The sequence below is a fragment of the Diceros bicornis genome, chromosome 7, assembly GCF_020826845.1.
Source record: "Diceros bicornis minor isolate mBicDic1 chromosome 7, mDicBic1.mat.cur, whole genome shotgun sequence".
NCBI classification, from domain to species: domain Eukaryota; kingdom Metazoa; phylum Chordata; class Mammalia; order Perissodactyla; family Rhinocerotidae; genus Diceros; species Diceros bicornis.
This window is the reverse complement of record NC_080746.1, coordinates 23,377,297-23,392,015: the sequence shown is the minus strand read 5'-3', so window position 1 is coordinate 23,392,015 and position 14,719 is coordinate 23,377,297. Positions and strand designations below refer to the sequence as shown.

The window sequence follows — 14,719 nt, the reverse complement described above, 5'->3', positions numbered from 1 at the left end:
GGCAATGATTTCTTGGATATGACACCAAAAGCGCAGGCAACAAAAGGAAAAATAGGCAAGTTGGTGTTCATCAAAATTAAAAACTTGCATATCAAAAGACACTATCAACAGAGTGAAAAGACATTCCGTAAAATGAGAGAAAATATTTGCAAATCATATATCTGAAAAGAAATTGATATCCAGAATGTATAAAGAAGTCCTACAAATCAAAAACAGCAAAAAACAAATAACTCAATTAAAAAATGGACAAAAGACTTGAATAGGTATTTCTCCAAAGAAGATATACAAATGGTTAATAAGCACATAAAAAGATGCTCAACGTCACCAGATATTAATTAGGGAAATGCAAGTCAAAAGCACAATGTGATATGAATTCTCATGAATTAGGATGGCTATTATCAAAAAAGAGAAGAAAGAAAGAGGAAAGAAAGACAGAAGGAAGGAAGGAAGGAAGGAAGGAAGGAAGGAAGGAAGGAAGGAAGGAAGGAAGGAAGGAAGGAAAGAAGAAAGAAAGAAAGAAAGAAAGAAAGAAAGAAAGAAAGAAAGAAAGAAAGAAAGAAAGAAAGAAAGAAAGAAAGAAAGAAAGAAAGAGAAGAAAGAAAGAAAGAAAGAAAGAAAGAAAGAAAGAAAGAAAGAAAGAAAGAAAGAAAGAAAGAAAGAAAGAAAGAAAGAAAGAAAGAAAGAAAGAAAGAAAGAAAGAAAGAAAGAAAGAAAGGAAGAGAAAGAGAGAGATAAAAGGAGGGAGGGAGGAAGCAAGGAAGAAGGGAGGGAGGGAGGAAGAAAACAAAGGAAGAGAAGTTTTGGCGAGGATATGGTGAAATTGGAACCCATTGCTGGTGGGAATGTAAAACGATGCAGCCACTGTGGAAAATGGTGTGGCAATTCATCAAAAAATTAAATGTAGGATTACCATATGATCAGCAATTCCATTTCTGGGTATATACCCAAAAGAAGTAAAAGCAGAGACTCGAATAGATATTTGTACACCATGTTCATAGCAGCATTATTCACAATAGCCAAAACATGAAAGCAACCCAACTGTCCACAATGGATGAATGGATAAACAAAATGTGGTATATACATACAATGGAAAATTTGACACATGCTACAACTTAGATGAGCCTTGAAAACATTATGCTAAGTGAAATAAGACAGTCACAAAAGGACAAATACATGATTCTTTTTGTATGATGTAACTAGAGTATTCAAGTTCATAGAGAAAGAAAGTAGAATGGTGGTTACCAGGGGCTGGTGGAGGAGGGGGAATGGTGAGTTAGCATTTAATGGATACAGAGTTTCAGTTGGGGAAGATGAAAAAGTTCTGGAGATGGATAGTGATGATGGTTGCACAATGGTGTGAATGTGTATAATGCCACAGAAGTGTACACTTAAAAATGGTTAAAATGGTAACTTTTATGTTACATGTATTTTATTATAATAAAAAAAGGAAATATTTAACTTTTCCCCCAGTTTTGTTTTTTTTTTTCCTTTTTTTTTTGATTTACAGCTAAAATTGTGTATGGATGCTGTGCTAAGCTGCCCAGAAGCTACTTTCAGGACTGGCAGACATATTCCCCCAGATGCTGGGGATGCTCTCAGCAGTTAGCCTCGAGAAATTGCCCCTGGTTGAAGAGAGCTGCCTTGCCCACAGTCAGGTTCCATTCCCAAGGCAGCCTAGATCCGATGACTGTTCAATGCGAGGATGTTACAACTAGTAGTTTCACAGCTCCCAAGGGGCTGACTGAGGCCTTGTTGTTCCTGCACTGCAGCCCAATTTCTCCCTCTTTCCAACCTGTTTTCTTGTCTTTCCATACAGGTGTTGAAGGCAATCCCTAGTAAACCTACCCCACAAAAGAAAGGAAGGGAGGAAGGGAGGAAAGGAGGAAGGAAGGGAAGAAAGGAGGAAGGGAGGAAGGGAGGAAGGGAGGAAAGAAGGAAGGAAGGAAGGAAGGAAGGAAGGAAGGAAGGAAGGAAGGAAGGAAGGAAGGAACCAGCATTCCTTCCTCCATTCTTTACTTCCACTTACCAGAAAAATTGTCTTAACAACTACATAAATATATGAGTGGGATTTGAAAGCTGCCCCTTGAAGTTGTGCAGTTCACAACCTGCCCAAAGAAGCAGTGGCTCTGTGTCATCCCCATCTCATTCCTCTGTTTTTGGGAGTCTCCTGCATCATTCAGCTGGATTGAATGATAAGTGTCCACTCTACCTTAATAGTGCCTGAGCCAGCCTTGAACAGGGAGGGAAGCATTTTAGTTACCTCAGCCCCACCACACAGTAGAACTTAGAAGTCATTCCTTGTGTCAACCAGATCTGGAAGATGAGAAGCTAGGAGGGAGCTCTGAGGGCTCCCTAGAGACTGTCACTCTTTAGCTTTGTGGTCTCAATTTTACTCCTGGTCCTAACACCTTCCTGGATCATGCTCAGCTCTTTGGGCACACTTCCATTTTCCCAGCCTCTCTTAGCCCCAGGTCACTGTCTTTTGCTTTGGTCTTAAGCTGCCGTATTTCCCAGAATGCATTTTGCCCATGTCAAATGTGAAATAAAGTTCCTGGGATATCTGTGAGCCCTGGGATCATGCCTGCCATCTCCTTTCTAACACCAACACGAAAGAAGCCCTATATGGGGAAAAATATCTATGAGGGCACTTTACTCTGGACTAAGTTCATTTTTCAAGTAGTCTAAGTTAGACCATAAAGTGATGGTGGTGGTGAGCAGGAGTTAGCAACCAATTTAGTTTACTTTATGGCCTAATAATAAAATCCTCATAGTAAAAGAGAAGAAAAGAAAACCTCTTTTCAAGCCTCCTTCCCCCTCAAGCTTGCCTTCTTGTCATTGTCATTATCACATTACTCCTCCCTTATCACACTGCTCCTCACAAGACAGGTCTACACCCCCTGCTCTTCCTGGCCAAGCTACCCGTTCGTTCCTGGGGCAGTGATGTCTTCCTTCCCCACCATTCCGTGAAGGCTGCTCTCTCAGAGACCTCTAATGATTTTCCAATGGTTAAATCCAGGAAACTTTTAAATCCTCTTATTTGATCACTTCTAAACTTTCTTCTTTAGATTTGGTGACATTATAATGTTTCAATTCTCTTTCTATCTCTCTGACCACATTCTCACTATTTCTTTGGCAATTCCTTCTGCCCACAACTTAAATATCAATGTTCTCTGGGGTCCTCTCTATCTGACTGTCTGTCTTCTGCACATCTCCACTTGGATGCCCCTCAAACATCTCAGGATTTAGTATGTCCAGAGCTGACATCATTGCTCCTTCCCTTATCACCTTGTCCAATTTGGCCCTTCCTCTTCCACTCCCTGTCAATGTCATCAGCAGCATTCAATTGCTCACATTGGAAGCTTTGGAGTCATTACTTTCTCTAGATCTTTGTCAGATATCCTCATATCAGAGAGGTCTTCCCTAGCTCCCCTAAACAAAATGCTAATCCCTCCCCACCTCAGAACTCCCTATCCCCATACCCCTCTTTATTTCTTTCCTTAGCATGTATCACCATCTGCATACTAGATATTTACACGTATATTTCTATCTTCCCCATAAGAACGGAAGTCCATGAAGGCAAAGATTCTGTTTTGTCCACTGCTATATCCCCAGTGTCTAGAGCAGTGCCAGGCACTTAGCTGATACTTAATAAGTGTTTGTTGAGTGAATGAAAGGAACTTTGATTTCTTCCTCTGCCTCAGACCCCAATCTTCAGAAATTTCCTAACATTCTGCTGTTTTTGTCTTGGAAATATTTCTCAAATCTGTACTCCTGTTGACTTCCTTTTGTTACTGCCCAAGGGGAGTCTTCTGCTCACTGCTAGACATGCCAATAGTCAAGAGGTGAGGAGGCAGGAGAGAAAGGACTTTTTATTATAGCTTGCTAGCAAAGGGGAAGATGGCCGACTAATGTCTGAAAAAAACCATCTTACAGAACAAAGACTACAGGACAGTTATACAGGGGTTGGTCTCTAGGTGGGGAAGGCAACTGATCTCAGGGTGGGGCATCCATCTGATCTCCAGGTGAGGCAGACTTCTTGTCTTAGTTCATTTTTTTTTTTTTTTTGGTGAGGAAGATCGGCCCTGAGCTAACTTCTGATGCCAGTCTTCCTCTTTTTGCAGAGGAAGATTGGCCCTGGGCTAACATCTGTGCCTATCTTCCTCTACTTTATATGAGATGCTGCCACAGCATGGCTTGACAAGTGATGCATTGGTGCGGGCCCAGGATCCGAAACTGCGAACCCCAGGCAGCCAAAGCGGAGCGCCTGCACTTAACCGCTATGCCATGGGGCCGGCCCTTGTTCCTGATAGTCTTTTATCTTATTGGATATGCATCAGAGACCAGAGCAACACCCTATACCCTGATCTTTTAGTTGTCCTTGCTGATGGCTATCAGCACAGACTCTCTGTCCAAGGGTCATCACATTCCTAAGGGACTCAAAAGAACAAAGTTATCGACTTATTGCAGCTGGGAGGGGCCATTTAATCCACAGAGCACGTCAGTTAATCAGAGGTCATTGAAAGTCACAATATGGTTTCTTTCCTACAATATGGCTTCCCTTATGTCAACCTTGTATGGAGCCAGTATCAGTTTCCCACTGTCACTGCCTTAGATTAGGACTTGCCACCCCATCCAGAGCACTGTCATGGCCTCCTGGCTGGTCTCCTTAACATGGCTGTCTTCAAAGCTCATTTTCTGCTGTACTAAAGAAGCTCCTTATCTAAAACAGTCCTGAGTGGCTCCTGCCTCTGCTTCAACCCCTTGGATGCTCATTAATGTGGGCCTGACAGACTGGGACTCCCTCTGGAGAGAGAAATCTGAGGAGGACCACAGTTTTGTCCCATTTCAAAGTGAGGTTAAGGGAAGGATTGACAGGCAGAGCTCACAGATGTAGGCATTGACAAGTGGAGAGCTGACGAATTGGAGACAAGTGATGGATCCATTAAAAGAACACAGGAGAGACACAGCGAGTGTGGATTGGAATGACTGTGGGGTAGAACTCTCGGATGAGTCATTACAACAGAGATCAACAGCCACACAGGACGGGGAGGGGCTGGAGATAGAGAGAAAAAAAAAGAAATTTAGTCATGCTGAAGTGAGATAGGATTTCCACACCTGCCTACATTGAAAAGCTAAAAATAGGGACATCTGGGGAGAAAAATAGTGAGGAATCTTTTAATTCTACTGACATGGGCTATAAGGAGGGAGGTTTGCAGAGAAGGGTGTGTCTCTCACTCTTGATAAAATTAGAAATAGAAGAATTTTATTTTGGACATTCCAACCTTCTCTTTTTTCCTTTCCCCTAAGGCCTGTTCTCTCCATCTTTCCCTGCTATCAAAACCTCTTCTTTAGGAAAGAGTCTGATATGTTTATCCACATAAGTTTATAAGGCTTAATATGGTAATTTTACATGTTAGCAGAAGCTCATGTCTGAAGCCAAAGACGCTTAAATACAGCAACCATTAAAAAAAACCCTATATAATCCACTGTACTCACCATAATGATAAATACAGTGGTTATTCAATAAATATTTATTGAAAAATGTTCAAAAAGTATTCATTATATTATCAAACCCTGGCAACAATCTAAATATCCCACAGTGGAGGACCATTGAAGAACCATCAATATGAAGAAATATTACATAACTACAAAAATATTTTCAAAGCCTTTTTAATGGCCTGGGGAAATGCTTATAACGAAAAGAGGGAAAATAAACAGGATTCAAGTTGCTACTATACTATGTCAATTATAAAAATCATATGCATGTACAGAACATTTAGAAAATCTGTGGGTATCTCTGAAATCTGTGGGATTTAGGGGTATTTTTAGTTTCTTCTCTCTACTTTTCTGTAGTTTTGAATTATTTACAACTGGTATGTGACAAATATTGTAAAAGTAAATGTTGTGAAAGATTGATTTGCGGGAGGAAGTACTTTTCAAGGGTCCGTGAGGTCAGAGCTCGCTGGTGTGGCCTGCTTGGTCTAATACAGGGGAGGTAATGGAGAGGAGGTGCTGGTCTCTCCAGTAATAGAAGCTGGCTGGTCAGCTAGCAGAGGATGGGTTTTCAGGGAGTAGTATAGCAGTGGAGAGCCCGACCTTTAAAGAAAAAGGGAGTACGTGGTAATATGGGTGCATTGGTGCTTCGAGCGTTGGCAGCCTTCCTCTGGGAGGGGTTCACCCCGCTAGGCTAATGGGTTCTTCCAGCATCTAGAACACTGTGAGCTCCTGACTCTTCCTCACCTTTTGTTTCTTAAACACTAAAGACTGGCTCAGGTGCTGAAACATGTTGATTTTCGCCCTGCTCCTCCACCGTCTTCTGTTTAAAATACAGCTATAAGATTTATTGAAACCCTTTGTGTTGGTACCTCAGTGGTATTCTACATTAATATCCTTAAAAATTGAGGTTGTGTGCCACTGTAAGAAAATATTATTTAATATCGTGCCTCTACCATAAAACCTACATAAAAAGCCTTGGTGATCTTCATAAAGAGACCACAGATTTCAGCATTTATAAACACGAAAACATTTCCCTTCGGTTATTTCTAGAAATTCCTTCTAAACATCTGCGTTTTCTTCTAACTTAAAGTCGTTTCCCATCTCCTCTCCTGAGATCTGTTGCCTCTCTGTGGAAGAGGAAACTTCATAGCCGGTATAACACAAACAAACAAGCAAACAAAAACAAAACCTCTCAACAGCAATTCCTATCCGTCTCCAAATTTCTAATTTCTTGCACTTACAAAAAAAATTAAGTCCTAGGTTTTCCTTGTGTTTCAAGGATCTTGGGATCTAAATGGACAGATTCAACAACTTTGAAAACCTAACCAAACCTAAGATTTTGTTTTTATTATTTATTAGTTATTAAAATATCCAGCCTTCTGATTAAGGAAGGCTGAATGGCAAGAAGGACCGCGGAGGCGTGGCGGAGAAGTGTGAAAAGAAGAAATCCCAGCTCTGCCTGGAAGACAGCGTATGAAGGAGCCCGACTCCTCCGGCAGTTCCAGGCCGCGTTTTGCAGGCGGCCGCATCTGCCTCCCCTGTCTCTCTTACCTCCTTGATGTTCGGCACTATTTGTGGCCGGCGTGGTGGAAGGACACAGTGAGGTTTTCACCCCCGCCCCCCGCCCCCCGCTCCCATCCCCAGTTCCATCAAAGCGAACCCGGGCCAGCGCAAGGATCTCCGAGTTGCGAGTGTGCTGAGGCTGGGACTGTCACTCATTCTCTGATCAGCGCGTGAACGCAGCTCGGCAGCCGCTGGCAGGAAACAATTCTGCAAAAATAATCATACTCAGCCTGGCAATTGTCTGCCCCTAGGTCTGTTGCTCTGCCGCCATCCACACTCGCTGCAAGGGGGGGGGCGGCACAGAATTTACGGCGGCAAGAACATCCCTCCCAGCCAGCAGATTACAATGCTGCAAACTAAGGATCTCATCTGGACTTTGTTTTTCCTGGGAACTGCAGGTACATTTTTTAAATTGTTATTATTCTCAATCTGGTTTACTCATTGTCTCCCTCCCCTGGCTCTTTCCCCGAGGAACACTGTTATTTCGGATGGTTTTACATGGAATGCTAAGGGTGGTCATTTCCATTAAGCTGAGGAATGAGCGCGTCGCCCTTGCTGCCCAGTCGAGCCCCGCGCTCTCCTGGGCTGCGCTGGACAGGGGCTGCCTCCCCGCGCAGCGAGCGGCGGGCGCCCCTCCAGCGTGTCCGCCCTTCCCACTTTGTGTGTCCGCGGCGCTGGGAGCGGAGCCGCCCGCTCTCAGGAACGCTGCGGCCGCGCCGGTGTTGGGCAGCGCTCCTTCCCCGAAGGCGGGCGGCGGGGCGGGGGATGCGGCTGCTCGGTGGTGCCACCGCACAGGCTCGGATTCCGCCGGGAAGGGGCTTGTCAGCTCGGGCTCCGGGAAGAGTGAACAATAAGGCCGGGGAAGCCGCCTCCGATCGTTATTTCCCCAGGTCTAATAAAGTGGGGCTCGCCGCGTTCGCGCCCCCACCCCCCGCCCCCCCGCCCCGCCCCGGGCCGAATAGCGGTTTGCAAAATGGGGCGAAATGGGCAGAGTCTCAGGGCTGTGTGACCGTTGTTGCACCCCCATCGATATGACGTTAGTTTTTCATTTGCCAAATTGCTGGTTAGTTGCAAAGCCGGCTCTCGGTCCGGAGCACCGAGGGATGGGAGGGTCGAGCGCCGCGTTTTGACAGGAGGAAGTGAGGAGGGGCGGAGGGCGTGATCCGGGATGCCCGATGTGTGTGTGCGCGCGTGTGCCTTCACACGCACCTCGAGCCCCGTGTTGCACGGTGCGCGAGAAGAATGGCAGGTAGCCGCCCGAAGCACCTCGCCCCAGTCTCCTTTCTTTGGACGGGGTTCCTTATCCTTGCAAAGTGCGAACAATAGGGAGCTGGGAGGAAGACTGATGCTGCCATGGGTGGCGGGGGCTGTGCCGCCGCCCAGAGAACCTCGGCGGCCGGGAGGGAGGTTCATTTCATTTTGAGTATTTCCATCCCGGCCTCCCTGGAAGATTCTTCTGTGCGTGCCCACCCTCCCCTCCAGCTGCTCCCGCCACCCAGCCCCACCCCACCCTACCCCAGGATTTGTGCTTTGGACGGGAAGGGATAAGAAAAGGAGCAGGGGCCGCCGAGAGCTGGGTGGGGTGGGCGGACATTCTGCGCGAGGGGCGTGTGCTGGGGAGCGCCCGAGGAAACCCGGCGGAGGGGGCTGAGTCGTGGTCGCCGCTGCCAGGTGCCGCTGGAGCTGCTCTAGACGGCCGAGCCTGGGTGGGGGAGCGCGCAAGGCGGTCGGGGAGCACCCAGCGCGCCCCCTCCCCGGGCGGCACGAGAGCAGCGCTCGGCCGCCGCCTCCAGCCAACTCGGGTCCCTCCCTTGGCGACCAATCAGAGCGAGGCTGGCTGGGCGGGAAGCCGCGAGAGGCTTTTATTGCGGCGCGGGTGGCGGCCCGGAGCTGCCAGGACCGTCTCCCGGTGTTCCAGCCTAACGGTCTCGCTCATCCCCCGCCGGGAGGAACCCCGCCCTGCGGCCGGTACCCTGCTTGCCCCGCAGTTTCCGAGGAAATAAAATGGAATCCAGGTGGTCACTGGCAGGTGCCCGCCCACTCGCACCCCTTTCACGCTGACTTGGAGCATCCTCCCGCCGGCTTCAGCACACACTCCCGCCGCGTAGTCCCGACCTGAGCGCGTGGATTTGGAGAGCGCCGTGGCAGGGCGCTCCGACGCGCGTGCGCCGACCGGCGGGCAGTGGGCTGTGGGCGAAGCTGGGGGCGGGGCGATGCGGGGGCGGGGCCTCGTCGGGCGGGGGGTGGGGGGCCGGCAGAAGGCCAACGCCGGTCCGCACGTCGCTGGGTCCCCGCCGCCACCTGGCAGGGGGCCGCCCGGGGCTTGCCTTTTTCCATCGCGCCCCAGGTCTCCGCGGCACGACCTCCAGGCTCAGGGGTTTGTGTTTCTGAGACTTTCTCCCCTCTAGGTGGGGGCGTGACAGTGGAGACCTGATCTTTGGTGGGCCTTTGGGGGATTGCCCCGCAGTCCTTTCCGTCATCGTGATGAGTGTAGCCCTCAGTGTTTGGATCCCCGGGGAGTTGTATGCGGTACACGCCCAGGGAATCCCAGGTTGAGACGTTTGCAGCTGTCCAGTCAAAGGTGGTATTCTGACCAATGTTCCCTGAAAGGAATGCGTCCTCATTTCTGGCCCTAGTACTGTGAGGATGGGAAGAAGGCAGAGCATGAAACATAAAAGATTGCATTGCTTAACAAAAGAAAGAAGTTGAGCGGTTTTTCAAAGAGAAATAATTTTCCATTAAAGTATTGTTTCTACCATAGTTTAAAAAAATTGAAGATTTCAAGTCAAAGGATCAGGACAAAAATAAAAACAATAACACATATTTTTGGCCACAAATGTTGGATCATCTCCAGGGACAATGGTAGTTCAGTCTCTGCTCCACTTGGTGCATATGAAAATTTAGATGTAAAGTGTGTTAGCCTTATTATGCCAGACGAATCAGGTCTGCTGCCCCTCTTTTAGTTTAGTGTCTTCTGCTCTTTAGGAATAAAGTGAAAGGTGGTGGAATTACGTAGCAAATTTGAGTCTATTCTAACAGCAGTTTTGGATGTTTTGTGGAAAAATGATTTGATCGAATGGTTAAGTCATACCTTTAATAATTTTACAATCCTCTGCCAATTTAACTTGCAAGAGTCAAGGAATGGATAGGACTGGTTTTCTAACAGGATAGCACCAGATTAAGAACAAAGAGCACTGGTGCTACCTTATCTTCGCTAGCTAGCACGTACATAGAGTGTATGTAACATTCCTCACTAGATGAATTGAGGAGTGTTTCAGCAGTTTGCTGTGAGTTCAATTACTGTGAGCTATATTTTTTCACTGATTTTCATTTTAAGATCAGAAATATGTCTTTCTGAATAAAATTTAACAGAATGTAATAAAGCCATGTTTAAGAATGTGGAATACCTTTCACAACTTTACCCAAAAACCAAAAATTTAATTTTCTTTCAACAAATATTAGCATATTTTAAAATATTGACAGTAACAGAATTTATTTAAAATTCAACAGAGTTAAACAAAAAGAGAATATAATGCAGACATTGTAGAAGTGTGGCCTGTCATTTGTTTTTGAGCTACTATTCCTGCTACAAAGGTTCTAAAGATTTACCAGTCGAGCTAAAACTGACATTGTTTTTTTAAGTCAATTTTTCAAGAAACTGTCCCCTTCTTCCCTCAACAGATTGAATTCGTTGACTTCTTTCCAGATACCTTTACTGGGGATCTATTTTTTTTTTTTAATAATACTAGAATAGCATAAAATAGCAGGACATTTCCTTGTTCAATAAAGGAGGTTCATCCAGGTCTCTATGCTAATTGATTAAATTAAGGATTTGTTGATTTAACTGGTGACTGTCTCTTGAGCTTGATAGTTCAAGAATTAAGGTAGTAATTGTTTGCCCAAAAAACCCCCAAAACAAAAATAACTCAAAACATTATGGTGTGGGTGTGCTATTCCCAGGGGGTTTGGGTGCTTACTCAAGGTAGCAATAAGAGGGAGAAATTAGTCACATGGAACCCCCCAATTCTAAGAGTTTTGCATAGTGCTTCTCTTTACAACATATTTATCGTTAATTGACTTCCTCTGAAAGGTAATACGTAATTTAAAGTAAGTAATCTGTATCTGTATTTTTCTGTCACAGAGAACAATGTCTTAATTGCCTTTAAAAATAAATAGCACCATTTTGTCATTCAAAAACTAATCTTTAAACATGACTGGTTTTTTTTTCCCTGCGGAACTCTGTTGCTTAAATAATAGGCAGCATCCTGTAAACTTCATACTGCTTGAAATATGGACTTGGGACATTCTGATCCAACCACTTAATTTTTTAAAGCAACAATCCTCTATTGAATATTGGTTTGATGAATTTCCCATATTTACATCTTCGGTGTGCAAGAACTGTGGCCGCTTTCCAGACTGAAAGTGACTTCAAAGCTACTGGCAGACCTCCAAAGATATTTTACACAGTCCTCCCTGTCTTAGTGTAAAATAAGTGATTGACTACCTGTTGCTAAAGGACAGTTTGAACTTTCCCTGCCAATCTTGGGTTTGTGGTGATGGAGAGCAGAACCAATTGGCAGGGAGGGGAGAGGGGACCGCACCTGCCCCAGTCTGTCTTCTGGGAACAGTCAGCCTGGGAGGAGACAAAGGCATTTTAAAAAGGCTCTCCTGTACAACTTAAGTCTTGAGTTTTTGAGCACACAAATGTTTTATGATGTCAAGACAAATATTCTAATGTAAATTCCATCATTGTTAGTGATCTAACAAATACATAGGCTAGGAAACGTCTGGAACTTTAAAAGAAATGGCAGCAAATTACGGATAGCATTTTACTAGTCTTAAAAATGGGTTACAAATTAAACAAATTTGAAAGCATGAATCAACTGGCTATATAATAAAAATGGCTATTTGACTTTGAATAAAAAAGTAAGGTTAAGATTCCTCTAGTTAAAATGAAGAAATATGAGTAAGGTTCAGAAGAGAATTTTATACATCTCTTAAAATTCTCAACAAGTCTCTGAGCAATATTGTAAGAGATGGTCTCTTAGGAAGAGAGAAATGCCCAAGGACCTGTCTGAATCCTAATCATTAGGTCCAGAGTTTTTCGTATGAAAAAACAATGTAGTGAAACTATTACCAATAATACAGGTGCATGCACTTACTACTGTAGGGCACTAAAATTCAGAAGTTAATCTGAAGGTCACAGGCGTGTCACCTCTAGCCCTTTTTGTTATTAACTCGTGGTGCCAAACCTTAAAATGCATTGCTGATGTAAAGGGATGTAAATTATTTGGCGTTGCCAGTGGTGCCATTATGCCCTTTCATTTCATGGTGTTGAAATGCTGTCCCTCAGCTGAAGATGCTCATTAGGAGTATTGCCTTTTGATGTTGGTCTGGGTGCCAAATGGCAGTCTTTCAGGCAGTTTCAATATATTACATTTAAAATGCTTTTAGGCCATGTCTGCATGCAGCCGCTGAGTTCACTGTTTGCAGTTAAGACGACACACTTCCCCCTTCCTGCGGTATTAATTTAGCTTCTAAGCAAGCAGAGACTCAAAGAGGACCCCACTAAAAGGATAAGCCATTTGGTCTATCTTGTATATGCGTGTTTTTGAAAAAAAAAAAGGTTTTCATAAACCTATTGCATTGTTTTTCTCCCAGATATGTGTAAATATACTTTCCTTTCAATTCAAAGATTACATCACTGATCTTATATGGAAGTCTTTGCTATAACCTGTATTCTACTATATATTCTCGCTGAGGACTTCTTGATTTGTAGCTGCAAACACTGGCAACATCTTCCCCTGTTTTCCATTCTGTGTCATTCCTGAGATAACATGTGAAAAGCCTCTTTGGTATCTGATTACCTCATCATTTGGGAATATTCGTGGTAATGTCACACTGTTTGAGATTGTGTTACGTTAGGTATTCTCTTAAATAGTTGATCAAATATGTTTATTGAGTGCCAGCTTTTTGTCATCAGCTCTGTGGGGAATTACAAAGGACTGAGATGACATAATTTGAGCTGTCAAGGAACTCTGGAGTAGTATAGCTTAGAGATGAACAGTGGCAGACAACCCTAGGTTGAAATGCCAGCCCTATATATCCTTTGTTTGCCGTCTGATCTTGGGGAAGTCGTTTAACTTCTCTAAGTATCAGTTTCCTCTTCTGTGAACTGGGACAATTAGTAATATCTACTTGTTAGAGTTATTGTGAATATTTTAGAGATCACAGGACTTTAATGCTTGCAATAAGCTGTGTTTATTAATGAGAAAAAGGGGTAGATATGGATCTAGAAAAAAATAATTACTCAGACATAGTGCTCTCTTTTTGGAAGGACTTAAAAAAGGATGTTATGAGAGCATGACTTCTTCAGTGATTAGAACTAAGACTTAAAAAAAGACTGTTGTTAAATATGCCTGCACTGTCATGTTGGTTATGAAGACTTTAGAGAGAGAAGTGGTCCCAGTCTGAGGGTGAAGGCCATTAGCACAGGGGTAGATCTAGGTTTCGTGGGGCCTGAAGGGTATACAATTTTGAGGGACCTCTTTAAGGGAAATACAGAACTCTCTTGCTTTTGTGAAATTTAGAAAACATATGACCATTAGAACACACTGTCAGGTCCCCATCCTCCAGAGCCTGGGAAGGAGTCGTGCAGTGGAGGGGTCTGCAAACCTCAGACCCTGCCTTAGCAGCTGTGTTTTGGTCTGCTTGGGTCCACTTGCTTGAGGATATAGGCTAATTGTTCCAGTTTGTTAAACGTGTACCTCATAAAGGTTGTTCATGTAGTGCTTTGAAGATTAGGATCATGGGGGCTGGCCTGGTGGCGCAAGCGGTTAAGTGCGTGAGCTCTGCTGTGGTGGCCCGGGGTTCGCTGGTTTGGATCCCGGGCGCGCATCGACGCACCGCTTGGCAAGCCATGCTGCAGCAGTGTCTCATATAAAGTAGAGGAAGATGGGCATGGATGTTAGCCTAGGGCCTATCTTCCTCAGTGAAAAAAAAAAAAAGAAAAAGAGGAGGATTGGCAGATGTTGGTTCAGGGCTGATCTTCCTCACACACACAAAAAAAGATTAGGATCATGTACCAAAATCAAAGTTATTTTTGAAAAGAAGCTATTTGACCTTTATTTTACAAGAAATCAAGTGAGATCCGAGGTGATTTAATATTTCTCACTGCTGATATTTTTGTAAATTATTTACTGGAATAAAATAAAGTAATTGCTATTATTATTCAAATGAGTCAGAAATAAGTGCCCTAATGGCAGGACAGGAAGTAGTTTTGCCAACTAAAGGCATGTGATATTGGAGAAGAGACTGAAGATTTTGTTACAGCTATCTAAGAGGAGATAAACTGGATATATAATTCCAACATTATATCTTAATCATCACTAGTCAATTCACAGAGATTTTGATATGCATTATGTCATTTAATCTTCACATCGGTTATTCAGTAAATATTTGTTGAGTATTTGCTTGGTGCTGGGCGCTGGGAATACAGTGGTAAACTAAACATACATAGTCCCTGTTTTCATGAAATTTCCAGTCTAATAATGCGGAGGAATATAGACATTAAACAAGTAACACACATATATTTATAATTACCTTTTCTGAAAAAAACTAAGGAAAGGAACAGGGTACTATGAGAGATTATCTGGGGGAA

At 44.1% G+C, this 14,719-nt stretch overlaps 1 protein-coding gene across 4 annotated transcripts in view; it reads left to right on the top strand.

The window, feature by feature from the left end:
* The first annotated feature begins 7,205 nt into the window (after positions 1-7,205).
* NCAM1 (neural cell adhesion molecule 1) overlaps positions 7,206-14,719 on the top strand; it is a 312,564-nt gene continuing 305,050 nt past the window's right edge. For 2 of the 4 annotated variants that reach the window (XM_058545205.1, XM_058545204.1), the window contains exon 1: positions 7,206-7,457. In XM_058545205.1, the coding sequence (XP_058401188.1) occupies positions 7,406-7,457 (52 nt within the window). In that variant the 5' untranslated portion in view covers positions 7,206-7,405. The remainder of the gene's footprint in view (positions 7,458-14,719) is intronic. The other 2 variants (XM_058545207.1, XM_058545206.1) reach the window with 1 other exon arrangement.